At 37.6% G+C, this 16,412-nt stretch overlaps 1 protein-coding gene across 5 annotated transcripts in view; it reads left to right on the plus strand.

Moving 5' to 3' along the window:
• NAF1 (nuclear assembly factor 1 ribonucleoprotein) overlaps positions 1-16,412 on the plus strand; it is a 101,951-nt gene that overhangs the window by 18,490 nt on the left and 67,049 nt on the right. For 4 of the 5 annotated variants that reach the window (XM_070791003.1, XM_070791005.1, XM_070791001.1 and 1 more), the window contains exons 3-5: positions 1,238-1,331; positions 3,187-3,363; positions 15,854-15,936. In XM_070791003.1, coding sequence (XP_070647104.1) covers positions 1,238-1,331; positions 3,187-3,363; positions 15,854-15,936 — 354 coding nt within the window. The remainder of the gene's footprint in view (positions 1-1,237; positions 1,332-3,186; positions 3,364-15,853; positions 15,937-16,412) is intronic. The other variant, XM_070791002.1, reaches the window with a different exon arrangement.

Below are 16,412 nucleotides of genomic sequence, written 5' to 3' on the forward strand. Positions count from 1 at the left end.
TTTTGCTTTTTTGCATTTCTTTTCCATGGGGATGGTCTTGATCCCTGTCTCCTTTACAATGTCAAGAACCTCCGTCCATAGTTCATCAGGCACTCTATCTATCAGATCTAGTCTCTTAAATCTATTTCTCACTTCCACTGTATAATCATAAGGGATTTGACTTAGGTCATACTTAAATGGTCTAGTGGATTTCTCCACTTTCTTCAGTTTAAGTCTGAATTCGGCAATAAGGGGTTCATGATCTGAGCCACAGTCAGCTCCCGGTCTTGTTTTTGGTAAAAGCCTGGACTGGAGATCCTGTAGAGGAAAATGAGTATCTGAGATACACTCATGTAAAATGCTCTGTATGACTTAGGTTTTCCTGTCTTTTTTAACAGTTCTCCAAAAGTCATTTGTTCTCTCCCAGACTTAACCCTCGTATACCATTAGTAGGCTCTTTGCACTTTCCTTTAAGCCCTTCTTAGGGAAAAACTTTACTTGGGAGAGTCAGTTGTGATCATTTGACAAAGGTGAACAGAAAGCTCTTTTTATTTAATTTAAAACCTAAGGTCTGCTTTCTTAGATTTTTCTTCAATATCCTCTCCACTTCAATATCTAGTTTCTGTACAACTGACAAACAGCACCTGGGTCAGAATGTAAAGAAATTTGGTTTTAACCTAGACAGGGAAGAAGATAATCAGGTAACAGCTTCACAGCTTCTTGAGCTGAAACTTACTACATCATTTCAAGGAATTATGTATTTTGTCTTGAAGAGACCAGAAATTCATCTTTCTTTCACGCAGCCTCAGAAAAGTTAGCTGTTCCTCTGTTAAATTGTTTAGTCATAGTCAAATTAATTAACTAACCACATTAAGACAGATCAGAGAACTCTTCTGTGGAGAAATCAGAGCCAATAGAATTAATTCTCTTCAAGTGGAATGTCTCTGGGAGTTATTTTATATTGTCTCTTTTAGGATGGTCTCTTGTTCAAGTCGATTGGAAAAATCTAGAGTGGTATTTAGGTCTGCATTATCGGTTAGGGTGTAGATACTAGATCTCTTGAATCACTTAGGTGGGGAGATGTTGGAGAGAGGAGAAATGTTCAGACACTAGAAAGGACAAGATCCAAGAGATGAAGAATACTTAATGTTACATCTCAGAAACAGAAACAGCATACTACATGGAAGCCATCTTTTAAAAAAAAAAAAAAATTAAGTCCTTGAAGCTGGTGGAAGATTACTGCTTTTTTGTATTACAGGAACTACCTTCTGTTGAAGAACTCACTGTTGTTCTGCCTGAAGATATTGAATTAAAGCCTCTTGGGATGGTTTCAAGTATTATTGAACAATTAGGTATGTATATATTTTTATTAATAATTATAATTTATATGCAAGCATATACTAATAATCAAAGACTTATGGTTAGGGAATTTTCTCCAAAATATATAATAATACTTCATTTTATAGCTCTTAGGTTTGAACAGATATAGTCAGTTTTTACTTACACCAAGTGAAAGTAAAGTTGCTCAGTTGTGTCCTACTCTTTGTGACCCCATAGACTGTAGCCTACCAGGCTCCTCTGTCCATGGGATTTTCCAGGCAATAGTACTGAAGTGGATTGCCTTTTCCTTCTCCAGGGGATCTTCCCAACCCAGGGCTCGAACCCAGGTCTCCCGCATTGTAGACAGACGCTTTATCATCTGAGTCACCAGGGAAGTAGTACATAAATACAATGTCTTTTTAAAAATTTAAAGTGTGCTTTTACTGACATAGAAATTTCTCCAAAATTTATTTGAATGATACATGTGTTTTCTGTTGCTGTTAAGTTGCTACAAATTTAGTGGTTTAAAACAACACATTTATTACTTTATAGTACTGTGGGCTGGAAATGTGATGGGTCCCACTGGCTAAAATCAAGGGGTCCTTCAGGCCCAAGTTGCTCTCTGGAGGCTCTGAGGGATAATGCATTTCTTGACCTTTTCCAGTATCTGAAGGTCTCTCACATTCCTTTGCTCATGGCCCCCTCCCTTCATTTTCAAAATCCATAATGTAGCTTCTCTGTGACCTTCTCTATCATCACATCGCCCTCTGATGGATCACCATAGACTGGGAAGATTCTCTGTTTCTAAGGACTCCTTAGATTGGGTCTACCCACTGTTAACCGGGGTAATTTTGTACTGCAAGGTGCTTAGCCTTATTCTTATCAGCAAAGTCTGTCTTCTTAATATAAAATATCATTCACAGGTTCAGGGATTTGTGTGTGTGGATATCTTTTTTTGTGGGTAGAGAGCTGCTACTCTGCCTACTGCCTTTGATTTTATCTTACAAACAAGTAAATTAGAAAGTTCTGTGATTTAATACTGACATTAATGCCATGAAATATGAACCCATTGGAATATATGAGAACTAAATTTTACCGATTTCTTTTAGCCCTAAGATATGATGTCAGTACAGGAGAGACTTTGAAATTAATGTTGCTACTATTAACTCTAGTAAGCAACACCAAAAAATAGGACTGCAAGTTGACAAAGACATAGGATTTTTGAACTGAGAAAAAGGCCTAAATGGTCCACCAGTCCATAGTTTATGACTTAAGGGACATAGAAGAATTTGAGTCATTTGCTCCTATGATCTGTTGTATAATCAATCAGTGGTAGAAATGAAAATTTATGTTTTGATCTTTTTATTTATTTTTAACATCAAAAACATTTTGTACTGGGGTATAGCCAGTTAACAGTGTTCTAGTACTTTCAGGTGAACAGGGAAGGGACTCAGCCATTCATATACCTGTATCCATTTTCCCCCAAACCCCACTCCCACCCAGGCTGCCACATAACATTGAGCAGAGTTCCATGTGCTCTACAGTAGATCTTTGTTATCCATTTTAAATATAGCAGTATGTACATGACCTTCCCAAAGTCCCTAACAATCCCTTCTCCCCAGGCAATCAGAAGTTCGTTTTCTAAGTCTGTAAGTCTCTTTCTGTTTTATAAGTAAGTTTATTTGTATCATTTCTTTATAAATTTCTCATATAAGGGATGTCATATGCTATTTCTCCTTCTCTGTCTGACTTCACTCAGTATGACACTCTCTAGGTCCATCCAAGTTGCTGCAAATGACATTATTTGATTCTTTTTAATGGTTGAGTAATATTCCATTGAATATATGTACCACATCTTTATCCATTCCTCTGTGACTGAACATTTAGGTTGCTTCCATGTCTTGGCTTTTGTAAACAGTGCTGCAGTGAACACTGGGATGCATGCATCTTTTTGGGCCATGTTTTTCTCTGGATATATGCCCAGGAGTGGAATTGCAGGGTCATTGAAAACCATGATTAAAAACCTTTCAACAAACAAAAGTCCAGGACATGACAGCTTCACAGGTGAATTTTATCAAACATTAAGAGAAGAGTTAAAACACCTATCCTTCTGAAACTGTTGTTTTCATCTTTTCTTTAAATTGTCTTATCACTATTTTAATAAGTCTTACTTACAGTTTGGCAGTTTATTAATGAAAATTCCAATTAAATGAAACCTTTTTATAAAAATCATAATTACTAAAACTTTACAGGATTCTTGAGTCATTACATTTACTACCTTATGGTATTTAATAATATGCAAAAATAAATCAGAGAGGTAATTTCTTGATTATATAGTATGAGTCAGCTGTTTATTGGACTTGATGTGTATAGAAAAAGTTTAGGTCATAATGTTCATTCTCAAGGGAAAGAAAAGTAAATTATGTGATACATGTGAAATAATGCTTTTAAAAGATACTATTTTGACTAACACATCCTAATAGACTAACAAAATTCTCTACCTGCTGGGAATAAAGATTAATGAATCAAACAGAGCATGTGCTGCTATTGAACATGCTTGTTACACACTCTGTTTTGAAACTTGAAACATGTAACATTATTTAGACCTTTTACAAAAAAGAAAATAACATTAAATATCAGTCAGCTAGGTTGTGGTGATAGTTCTGTGTGGGTTTCACCATACGACCATGTTAAAATCTCTTATGTACTCTTTTCTTCAGTTCACAGTCTCAGTCGTGTCTGACTCTCTGTGACCTCATGGACTGCAGCACGCCAGGCGCCCCTGTCCATCACCAACTGTTGGAGCTTACTCAAACCCATGTCCATTGAGTTGGTGTTGCCATCCAACCGTCTCATCCTCTGTTGTCCCCTTCTCCTCCTGCCCTCAATCTTTCCGAGCATCAGGGTCTTTTCCAGTGAGTCAGTTCTTCGCATGAGGTGGCCAAAGTATTGGAGTGTCAGCTTCAACATCAGTCCTTTCAATGAACATCCAGGACTGATTTCCTTTAGGATGGACTGGTTGGATCTCCTTGCAGTCCAAGGGACTCTCAAGAGTCTTCTCGAACAACACAGTTCAGAAGCATCAGTTCTTCGGCACTCAGCTTTCTTCAAGTCCAACTCTCACATCCATACATGACCACTGGAAAAACCATAGCCTTGACTAGACAGACCTTTGTTGGTAAAGTAATGTCTCTGCTTATGAATATGCTGTCTAGGATGGTCATAACTTTTCTTCCAAGGAGTAAGTGTCTTTTAATTTAATGGCTGCAGTCACCATCTGCAGTGATTTTTGGAGCCCTCCAAAATAAAGTCTCACTGTTTCCATTGTTTCCCCATCTATTTGCCATGAAGTGATGGGACCAGATGCCATGATCTTCGTTTTCTGAATGTTGAGCTTTAAGCCAACTTTTTCTCTCTCTTACTTTCATCAAGAGGCTCTTCTTCGCTTTCTGCCATAAGTGTGATGTGATCTGCCTAGCCAAGGTTATTGATATTTCTCCCGGCAATCTTGATTCCAGCTTGTGCTCCATCCAGCCCAACATTTCTCATGATGTACTCTGCATATAAGTAAAATAAGCAGAGTGGCAATATAAAGCCTTGATGTACTTTTCTGATTTGGAACCAGTCTGTTGTTCCATGTCCAGTTCTAACTGTTGCTTCTTGACCTGCATACAGATTTCTCAGAAGACAGGTCGGTGGTCTGGTATTCCCATCTCTCTAAGAATTTTCCAGTTTTTTGTGATCCACACAGTCAAAGGCTTTTATGTGGTCAATAAAGGAGAAGATGTTTTTCTGCAATTCTCTTTCTTTTTCGATGATTCAGCAGATGTTGCCAATTTGATCTCTGGTTCCTCTGCCTTTTCCAAACCAGCTTGAACATCTGGAAGTTCATGGTTCATGTTCTGTTGAAGCCTGGCTTCGGGACTTTTGAGCGTTACTTTGCTAGTGTGTGAGATGAGTGCAATTGTGTGGTAGTGTGAATATTCTTTGGAATTGCCGTTCTTTTGGATTGGAATGAAACTTACCTTCTCCAGTCCTGTGGCCACTGCTGAGTTGTCCAAATTTGCTGGCATATTGAGTGCAGCACTTTCACAGCATCATTTTTAAGGATTTGAAATAGCTCAAATGGAGTTCTATCACCTCCGCTAGCTTTGTTCGTAGTGATGCTTCCTAAGGCCCATTTAACTTCACCTTCCAGGATGTCTAGCTCTAGGTGAGTGTTCACACCATCATAGTTATCTGGGTCATGAAGAATTTTTTGTACAGTTCTTCTGTGTATTCTTGCCACCTCGTCTTTGTATCTTCTGCTTCTGTTAGGTCCATACCATTTCTGTAGTTTATTGTTCCCATCTTTGCATGAAATGTTCCCCTGTTATCTCCTGTTTTCTTCAAGAGATGTCTAGCCTTTCCCATTTTATTGTTTTCCTCTATTTCTTTGCATTGATCACTGAGAAAGGCTTTCTTATCTCTCCTTGCTATTCTTTGGAACTCTGCATTCAAATGGGTATATCTTTCCTTTTCTCCTTTGCCTTTCGTGTCTTTTATTTTCTCAGCTATTTGTAAGCCTCTTTGGACAACCATTTTGCCTTTTTGCATTTCTTTTTTTGGGGTTGGTCTTGATCATTGCGTCCTGTGCAATGTCACGAACCTCCATCCATAGTTCTTCAGGCACTCTTACCTTTCTATCAAATGTGAGGGTTTTGAATTAGTTAGTTTTTAATTTTCATGTACTTTGACCCTGGGAAATTCTGTCATTATTCAGTATTATTATCAGTCTTTATTCCAAAAGCAGATCTAGCTCAAAAATTGTTGCCCGTTCCTTAGTGCATGTTCCAACTTAGAACTAGTAAATCTTGAATTTAATTGGGATACAATTGAAATCCTTGAAGGGATTTTATTTTTTTAATTTATTTATTTTTTTAATATATTTTATTTTATTTTTTAACTTTACAATATTGTATTGGTTTTGCCATATATCAACATGAATCCTCCACATGTATACACGTGTTCCCCATCGTGAACCCTCCTCCCGCTTCCCTCCCCGTAGCATCCCTCTGGGTCATCCCAGTGCACCAGCCCCAAGCATCCAGTATCATACATCGAACCTGTACTGGTGACTCATTTCATATATGATATTATACATGTTTTTCAATGCCATTCTCCCAAATCATCCCACCCTTTCCCTCTCCCACAGAGTCCAAAAGACTGTTCTATACATCAGTGTCTGTTTTGCTGTCTCGTATACAGGGTTATTATTACTATCTTTCTAAATTCCATATATGTGCGTTAGTATACTGTATTGGTGTTTTTCTTTCTGGCTTACTTCACTCTGGATAATAGGCTCCAGTTTCATCCACCTCATTAGAACTGATTCAAATGTATTCTTTTTAATGGCTGAAGTAATACTCCATTGTATATATGTACCACAGCTTTCTTATCCATTCATCTGCTGATGGACATCTAGGTTGCTTCCATGTCCTGGCTATTGTAAACAGTGCTGTGATGAACATTGGGGTACACGTGTCTCTTTCCCTTCTGGTTTCCTTATTAGTGTGTATGCCCAGCAGTGGGATTGCTGGATCATAAGGCAGTTCTATTTCCAGTCTTTTAAGGAATCTCCACACTGTTCTCCGTAGTGGCTATACTAGTTTGCATTCCCACCAACAGTGTAAGAGGGTTCTCTTTTCTCCACATCCTCTCCAGCGTTTGTTGCTTGTAGACTTTTGGATCACAGCCATTCTGACTGGTGTGAAATGGTACCTCATTGTGGTTTTGATTTTCATTTCTCTGATAATGAGTGATGTTGAGCATCTTTTCATGTGTTTGTTAGCCATCTATATGTTTTCTTAGGAGAAATGTCTAGTTCTTTGGCCCATTTTTTGATTGGGTCATTTATTTTTCTGGAATTGAGCTGTAGGAGTTGCTTGTATATTTTTGAGATTAGTTGTTTGTCAGTTGCTTCATTTGCTATTATTTTCTCCCATTCTGAAGGCTGTCTTTTCACCTTGCACATAGTTTCCTTTGATGTGCAGAAGCTTTTAAGTTTAATTAGGTCCCATTTGTTTATTTTTGCTTTTATTTCCAATATTCTGGGAGGTGGGTCATAGAGGATCCTACTGTGATGTATGTCAGAGAGTGTTTTGCCTGTGTTCTCCTCTAGGAGTTTTATAGTTTCTAGTCTTAGGTTTAGATCTTTAATCCACTTTGAGTTTATTTTTGTGTATGGTGTTAGAAAGTGTTCTAGTTTCATTCTTTTACAAGTGGTTGACCAGTTTTCCCAGCACCACTTGTTAAAGAGATTGTCTTTAATCCATTGTATATTCTTGCCTCCTTTGTCAAAGATAAGGTGTCCATATGTGCGTGGATTTATCTCTGGGCTTTCTATTTTGTTCCATTGATCTATATTTCTGTCTTTGTGCCAGTACTATACTGTTTTGATGACTGTGGCTTTGTAGTAGAGCCTGAAGTCAGGCAGATTGATTCCTCCAGTTCCATTCTTCTTTCTCAACATTGCTTTGGCTATTCTTGTATTTCCATACAAATTGTGAAATTACTTGTTCTAGCTCTGTGAAGAATACCGTTGGTAGCTTGATAGGGGTTGCATTGAATCTATAAATTGCTTTGGGTAGTATACTCATTTTCACTATATTGATTCTTCTAATCCATGAACCTGGTATATTTCTCATCTGTTAGTGTCCTCTTTCATTTCTTTCACCAGTGTTTTGTAGTTTTCTATATATAGGTCTTTAGTTTCTTTAGGTAGATATATTCCTAAGTGTTTTATTCTTTTCGTTGCAGTGGTGAATGGAATTGTTTCCTTAATTTCTCTTTCTGTTTTCTCATTATTAGTGTATAGGAATGCAAGGGATTTCTGTTCCCTTAATTTCTCTTTCTATTTTCTCATTATTAGTGTATTGGAATGCAAGGGATTTCTGTATGTTAATTTTATATCCTGCAACTTTACTATATTCATTGATTAGTTCTAGTAATTTTCTGGTGGATTCTTTAGGGTTTTCTATGTAGAGGATCATGTCATCTGCAAACAGTGAGAGTTTTACTTCTTCTTTTCCAATTTGGATTTTTTTATTTCTTTTTCTGTTCTGATTGCTGTGGCTAAAATTTCCAAACTATGTTGAATAGTAATGGTGAAAGTGGGCACCCTTGTCTTGTTCCTGACTTTAGGGGAAATGCTTTCAGTTTTTCACCTTTGAGGATAATGTTTGCTGTGGGTTTGTCATATATAGCTTTTATTATGTTGAGGTATGTTCCTTCTATTCCTGCTTTCTGGAGAGTTTTTATCATAAATGGATATTGAATTTTGTCAAAGGCTTTCTCTGCATCTATTGAGATCATCATATGGTTTTTATTTTTCAGTTTGTTAATGTGGTGTATTACATTGATTGATTTGCAAATATTGAAGAATCCTTGCATCCCTGGGATAAAGCCCACTTGGTCATGGTGTATGATCTTTTTAATGTATTGTTGGATTCTGATTGCTAGAATTTTGTTAAGGATTTTTGCATCTATGTTCATCAGTGATATTGGCCTGTAGTTTTCTTTATTTGTGACATCTTTGTCAGGTTTTGGTACTAGGGTGATGGTGGCCTCATAGAATGAGTTTGGAAGTTTACCTTCCTCTGAAATTTTCTGGAAGAGTTTGAGTAGGATAGGTGTTAGCTCTTCCCTAAATTTTTGGTAGACTTCAGCTGTGAAGCTGTCTGAACATGGGCTTTGTTTGCTGGAAGATTTCTGATTACAGTTTCAATTTCCGTGAAATTGTGATTTCAGTTGTGATTTCCATGCTGTTAAGATTTTCTATTTCTTCCTGGTCCAGTTTTGGAAAGTTGTACTTTTCTAAGAATTAGTCCATTTCTTCCACGTTGTTCAATTTATTAGCATATAATTGCTGATAGTAGTCTCTTATGATCCTTTGTATTTTTGTGTTGTCTGTTTTGATCTCTCCATTTTCATTTCTAATTTCATGGATTTGATTTTCCTCCCTTTGTTTCTTGATGAGTCTGGCTAATGGTTTGTCAATTTTATTTATCCTTTCAAAGAACGAGCTTTTGGCTTTGTTGATTTTTGCTATGGTCTCTTTTGTTTCTTTTGCATTTATTTCTGCCCTAATTTTTAAGATTTCTTTCCTTCTACTAACCCAGTGGTTCTTCATTTCTTCCTTTTCTGGTTGCTTTAGGTGTAGAGTTAGGTTATTTATTTGACTTTTTTCTTGTTTCTTGAGGTATGCCTATATTGCTATGAACTTTCCCCTTAGGACTGCTTTTACAGTGTCCCACGGGTTTTGGGATGTTGTATTTTCATATTCATTTGTTTCTATGCAAATTTTGATTTCTTCTGTGATTTGTTGGTTATTCAGCAGCGTGTTGTTCAGCCTCCATATGTTGGAAATTTTAATAGTTTTTCTCATGTAATTGAGATCTAATCTTACTGCATTGTGGTCAGAAAAGATGCTTGGAATGATTTCAGTTTTTTTGAATTTACCAAGGCTAGGTTTATGGCCTAGGATGTGATCTATCCTGGAGAAGGTTCCATGTGCGCTTGAGAAAAAGGTGAAATTCATTGTTTTGGGGTGAAATGTCCTATAGATATCAATTAGTCTAACTGGTCTATTGTATCATTTAAAGTTTGTGTTTCCTTGTTGATTTTCTGTTTAGTTGATCTATCCATAGGTGTGAGTGGGGTATTAAAGTCTCCCACTATTATTGTGTTATTGTTAATTTCCCCTTCCATACTTGTTATCATTTATTTGTGTTACATATTGCGGTGCTCCTATGTTGGGTGCATATGTATTTATGATTGTTATATCTTCTTCTTGGATTGATCCTTTGATCATTATGTAGTGACCTTTTTGTCTCTTTTCACAGCCTTTCTTTTAAAGTCTATTTTATCTGATATGAGTATTGCTACTCCTGCTTTTTTTTTTGTCTCTGTTTTCATTGAAAATCTTTTTCCAGCCCTTCACTTTCAGTCTGTATGTGTCCCCTGTTTTGAGGTGGGTCTCCTGTAGACAACATATATAGGGGTCTTGTTTTTGTAATCATTCAGCCAGTCTTTGTCTTTTGGTTGGGGCATTCAACCCATTTACGTTTAAGGTAATTATTGATAAGTATGATCCCGTTGCCATTTACTTATTGTTTTGGGTTTGAGTTTATACACCCTTTTTGTGTTTCCTGTCTAGAGAATATCCTTTAGTATTTGTTGGAGAGCTGGTTTGGTGGTGCTGAATTCTCTCAGCTTTTGCTTGTCTGTAAAGCTTTTGATTTCTCCTTCATATTTGAATGAGATCCTTGCTGGGTACAGTAATCTGGACTGTAGATTATTTTCTTTCATCACTTTAAGTATGTCTTGCCATTCCCTCCTGGCTTGAAGAGTTTCTTTTTTTTTTTTTTTTTATTTTATTTTTTTATTTATTTTTTTTTTTTTTTAATTTTATTTTATTTTTATACTTTACATAATTGTATTAGTTTTGCCAAATATCAAAATGAATCCGCCACAGGTATACATGTGTTTCTATTTAAAGATCAGCTGTTATCCTTATAGGAATTCCCTTGTGTGATATTTGTTGTTTTTCCCTTGCTGGTTTTAATATTTGTTCTTTGTGTTTGATCTTTGTTAATTTTATTAATATGTGTCTTGAGGTGTTTCGCCTTGGGTTTATCCTATTTGGGACTCTCTGGGAGTCTTGGACTTGGGTGATTATTTCCTTCCCCATTTTAGGGAAGTTTTCAACTATTATCTCCTCAAGTATTTTCTCATGGTCTTTCTGTTTGTCTTCTTCTTCTGGGACCCCTATGATTCGAATGTTGTAGCGTTTAGTATTGTCCTGGAGAATTGTCCTCATTTCTTTTAATTCGTTTTTCTTTTTTCTTCTCTAATTCATTTATTTCTACCATTCTATCTTCTAATTCACTAATCCTATCTTCTGCCTCTGTTATTTTACTATTTGTTGCCTCCAGAGTGTTTTTGATCTCATTTATTGCATTATTCATTATATATTTTATTTCTTCTATGTCCTTGTTAAACCTTTCTTGCGTCTTCTCAATCCTTGTCTCTAGGCTATTTATCTATGATTCCATTTTGATTTCAAGATTTTGGATCATTTTCACTATCATTATTTGGAATTCTTTATCAGGTAGATTCCCTATCTCTTCCTCTTTTGTTTGGTTTGGTGGGCATTTTTCCTGTTCCTTTACCTGCTGGGTATTCCTCTGTCTCTTCGTCTTGTTTATATTGCTGAGTTTGGGGTGTCCTTTCTGTATTTTGGCAGTTTGTGGAGTTCTCTTTATTGTGGAGTTTCCTTGCTGTGTGTGGGTTTGTACAGGTGGCTTGTCAAGGTTTCTTGATTAGGGAAGCTTGTGTCGGTGTTCTGGTGGGTGGAGCTGGATTTCTTCTCTCTGGAGTGCAATGAAGTGTCGAGTAATGAGTTATGAGATGTCTATGGTTTTGTAGTAACTTTGGGCAGCCTGTATATTGGAGCTCAGGGCTGTGTTCCTGAGTTGCTGGAGAATTTGCGTGGTATGCCTTGCTCTGGAACTTCTTGGCCCTTGGGTGGTGCTTGGTTTTGGTGTAGGTATGGAGGTGTTTGATGAGCTCCTGTCAATTAATGTTCCCTGGAGTCAGGAGTTCCCTGGAGTCAGGGTTTGGACTTAAGCCTCCTGCTTCCGGTTTTCAGTCTTATTTTTACAGTAGTCTCAAAACTTCTCCTTCTATACAGTACCATTGATAAAACATCTAGGTTAAAGATGAACAGTTTCTCCACAGTGAGGAACACCCAGAAAGGTTCACAGAGTTACATGGAGAAGAGAAGAGGGAGGAGAGAGTTAGAGGTGACCCGAACGAGGTGAGGTGGAATCAATAGAGGAGAGAGCGGGCTAGCCAGTAATCACTTCCTTATGTGCACTCCACAAGTGGACTACTCTGAGATGTTCACGGAGTTATACAGAGAATAGAGGAGGGAGGAAGGAGACAGAGGTGGCCAGGAGGATAAAAGGGGGAATGAAAAGGAGAGAGACAGATCCAGCCAGAAATCAGTTCCCTAAGTGTTCTCCACCGTCTGGAACACACAGAAATTCACAGAGTTGGGTAGAGCAGAGAGGGGTTAGGCAGGACACACAGGCAACCTGGTGGAGAAAAAGGAGAGTCCAGAGGGGGAGAGAGCAGTCAAGCCAGTAATCTCGCTCCCAAGTAAAAATGGGTACTGAAGATTGGGTTCTTAAAGTTACAAAATTGATAACAAATACCAAAAAGCAAATTAAAATCTACAGTAGAGTGTGAAATTTCAAAGATACAATGTTAAAGAAAAGAAGAAAAAGAGAACAAAAAAAAACAGTCACAAAAATTATAGAAAATATAGGTACAAAATTGATAACAAATTCCAAAAAACAAAAATTAAAAATCTAGAGTAGAGTTTGGAATTTCAAAAATACAATGTTAAAGAAAAGAAGAAAAAAATTTAATAAAAGAAAGAGAAAAAAAAAGTCACAAAAATTATAAAAAAATATAGGTACAAAATTGATAACAAATACCAAAAAGCAGAAATTAAAAATCTAGAGTATAGTGTGGTATTTCAGAAATACAATGTTAAAGAAAAGAAGAAGAAAAAGAGAAAAAAAAAGTCACAAAATTATTAAAAAAAAAATAGGTACAAAATTGATAACAAATACCAAAAAGCAAAAATTAAAAATCTAGGGTTTGCAATTTCAAAAATACAATGTTAAAGAAAAGAAGAAAAAAAATTAATAAAAGAAAAAAAAAAACAAAGTCACAAAAATTATAAAAAATATATATATGAAGTTTGCTTTTTAAAAAAGAGACTTTTTTTTTTTTTTTTTTTTGCAAAGTAATAGTAGGTTCAGTTCAGTCACTCAGTCGTGTCCGACTCTTTGCGACCCCATGAATCGCAGCACACCAGGCCTCCCTGTCCATCATCAACTCCCGGACTTCACTCACACTGACGCCCATCGAGTCAGCGATGCCATCCAGCCATCTCATCCTCTGTCGTCCCCTTCTCCTCCTGCCCCCAATCCCTCCCAGCATCAGAGTCTTTTCCAATGAGTCAACTCTTCGCATGAGGAGGCCAAAGTACTGGAGTTTTAGCTTTAGCATAAAAGTGAAAATTAAAGGAGTAATAGAGGACTTAAAATTTTTTAAAAAATTAAAAAAAAAAAAAAGAATTATTGTAAAAATAATAAAAATATATCTAGGACTTTCTCTGGTGGTGGTGTGGGTATTGTGGGGTCAGTTCATTTTCGGCTAGTTCCTTGGTCCGGCTTACATTTCTCAAGATCTATAGATCCCTTCGTATGTAGTCGGTACTAATGACAGGGTTTTAATCTGTTGCACCTGTTGCTTCCAAGGTGGTTCCCTCTGTTTTAGCTTCTGTTTGCTGGTTTCTTCAGTGTCTGATTTCTGCCCTGACACAAAGGGGGCGATGGTGGACACTTTTTTTTTTTTTTTTTTTGTTTAGGCTCACTTGTTCAGTCGCGCTGTGGGGAGGGAGGGACACTGCAAACAAATAACACTGGCGTGTGCTCGCAGTGCCTCAGCCACACTGGGCCTGCCCCCGCTCATGGCGCATGTACCCTCCCTGCCCACACTGCCCTGGCTCTAGGTTGCTCCTCTGGGAACCATCCAAGGCCGGTCGTGGGCTTCATGCACCTCCCAGGTCTAAGCCGCTCAGGTTCAGGCACTCGGGTAGTCCTCAGAGGCGCAGACTCAGTTGAGCCTGCGTTTTGTGCCCTTCCCAGGTCCGAGCAGCTCAGGTGATGAGGTGTTTTGACAGCGCCTTCGCTGTGACTTATCACCTTTCCCATCCCTGCTGCTCGGTTTTCTGGGTATACAACCAGCGCACCTTCTCAGGCGGATGTTGACCGTTCAGAACCCCACGAAGTCTTAGTTAGCAAAGAAGCCTGCTTACAGTTTTGTAGATAATGTCTCTCTCAGGCTGCGATTGCCCCCTTCCAGCTCTGGCTGCCTGTCACCGGAGGGGGATGGTCTGCAGCCGGCTGTCTCTGTTCAGTCCTTTGTTCTGTGCGCGGGCCTGGCAGTGTCTTAGGTTAAGGCTGGCTTTTTGCGTGATAGTTATCCCACAGTCTGATTTGCTAGCCCAAGTTAGTTCGCTCAGATAGTGCTCCGGGCATTCAGGCCAGATCCTTACTTTAAGCGATGCAGCCCATGCCTCCCTGTCCAGCTCCCGCTTGCTAGTGGCAGATGCAGGCGTCTGTGCTGCTTCTCCGCTGGGGGAGTTACCGTTGGGCTTGTAATCTGTGGGTTTTAATTGTTTGTTTATTTTTCCTCCCTGTTAGGTTGCCGTCTGTGCTTCCAAATCTCTCAACAGACTCGGCAGTGAGAGTGTTTCCTGGTGTTTGGAAACTTTTCTCTTTTTAAGACTCCCTTCCCGAGATGGAGCTCCGTCCCTCCCTTTTGTCCCTTTTTTTGTCTTTTATATTTTTTCCTACCTCCTTTCGAAGACTGGGCTGCTTTTTTGGGTGTCTGATGTCCTCTGCCAGCATTCAGAAATTATTTTATGGAATTTACTTGGTTTTTAAATGTTCTTTTGATGAATTTGTGGGGGAGAAAGTGGTCTCCCCGTCCTATTCCTTCACCATCTTCTGAAGGGATTTTAATAATCAACTAATATTTCATATTCCAAGTGGAGATGGCATTATCTGTATGATGTGATGGAGTATTTTTGTTGTAGCTTTAATTTTCTAAGAATCTAGTGTGTATGTGTATCTGTGTGAATGTATATGTGTGTTTGTTTTCGTTTTGCTGTTGTATATTGTTAGTTTGACATTGTGGCACTTAACAAGAACAGGAGAATGTGCTAGACTTGGGGGATAAGCTTTTTGTCTTTTTATTTATTTTATTTATGTATTTTAATTGGAGGGTAATTACTTTACAATATTGTAGTGGTTTTTGCCATGCATGTACATGAATCAGCCATGGGTGTACATGTGTCCCCTGTCCTGAATCCCCCTCCTGCCTCCCTCCCCATCCCATCCCTCAGGGTCGTTCCAGTGCACCTAGGAGTCACATTACTGGGAACTCTATCTTTCTTTCTTCATCTGTTCAGAGGAAAATATTTTTGTGAATTCTTTAACTTTTTCATATATTGGTATGTAATCAGTACTTTTCAGAAAAGGATTTCTAGGGTGAGAAACAAGACTAATTTCTTCTAAAACAGGAGTTATGTGACTAAATGTGATTATTATTTTTTGGATAAAAATTGCTTGAGAAAATGTACACACTTGACTTTGTTGACTTTTGACTAATGGGTAATTCCAGCTTTCTGTGAGATTTTGTACTTTAATCTTTTTTCCGAGAATTTTAGCTTTCATATAAAAGAAAATAATGTAGAATATATTTCCTTATGCTACTTGTTTATCCAGGAGGAATGGTTACCAAGGTATATTATCCCACCTTAAATTTCATTTTAAATTATGTGGAGATTAAAGCCTTCTTTAAAGATTCTGATTTGAATTCTGCATTATCTTCTGATTAAATCTTGAAATAATCTATTTTGTTTCATTTTCAGTAATAATTGAATCTATGACTAACGTACCTCCAGTTAATGAGGAGACTGTAATTTTTAAAACTGATCGACAGGCAGCAGGAAAGGTTTGTAAAACAATACTCAATTCCTACTAATTACCCTGTTTCTTTGTTGATTGGATTTTCTGACTTTAGTATCTTAAGTTTATTAGTTAAGTATGTGAGCAATTTAGAGCTCTCAAATTTTAGTACATTCCTGATTTTCTTCAGTAATTTGTGTCTGTCTGTAAATTGGTTTAATTTGTTGTTGTTTTTGTATAGAATTTTTTTCCTGACATTTGTCAGGTTCTTTGCCAGGCAGTGGGTCTGTATTTTGAATAAGACACAGTTCTTCCAGGTACTCAGTTGGGTGCAGGAGACTTTCCAATGCATAATAGTTCATAAACCTTTTTGCTTTTTGTGGCCTTTTGAATAGTGGCTCTTGAAACTTTTTAGACTTTGACTTCCTCACTTGGAAGCTGAGAGTGGAATCTTTTCAAGTGGAAAAAGTTTTAGGTGACACCAGTAAAGTGTCACTGTAAGCACTTTCTGGAGAATTGTGA

The sequence above is a fragment of the Bos indicus genome, chromosome 6 (genome assembly GCF_029378745.1).
Source record: "Bos indicus isolate NIAB-ARS_2022 breed Sahiwal x Tharparkar chromosome 6, NIAB-ARS_B.indTharparkar_mat_pri_1.0, whole genome shotgun sequence".
Lineage (NCBI taxonomy): Eukaryota > Metazoa > Chordata > Mammalia > Artiodactyla > Bovidae > Bos > Bos indicus.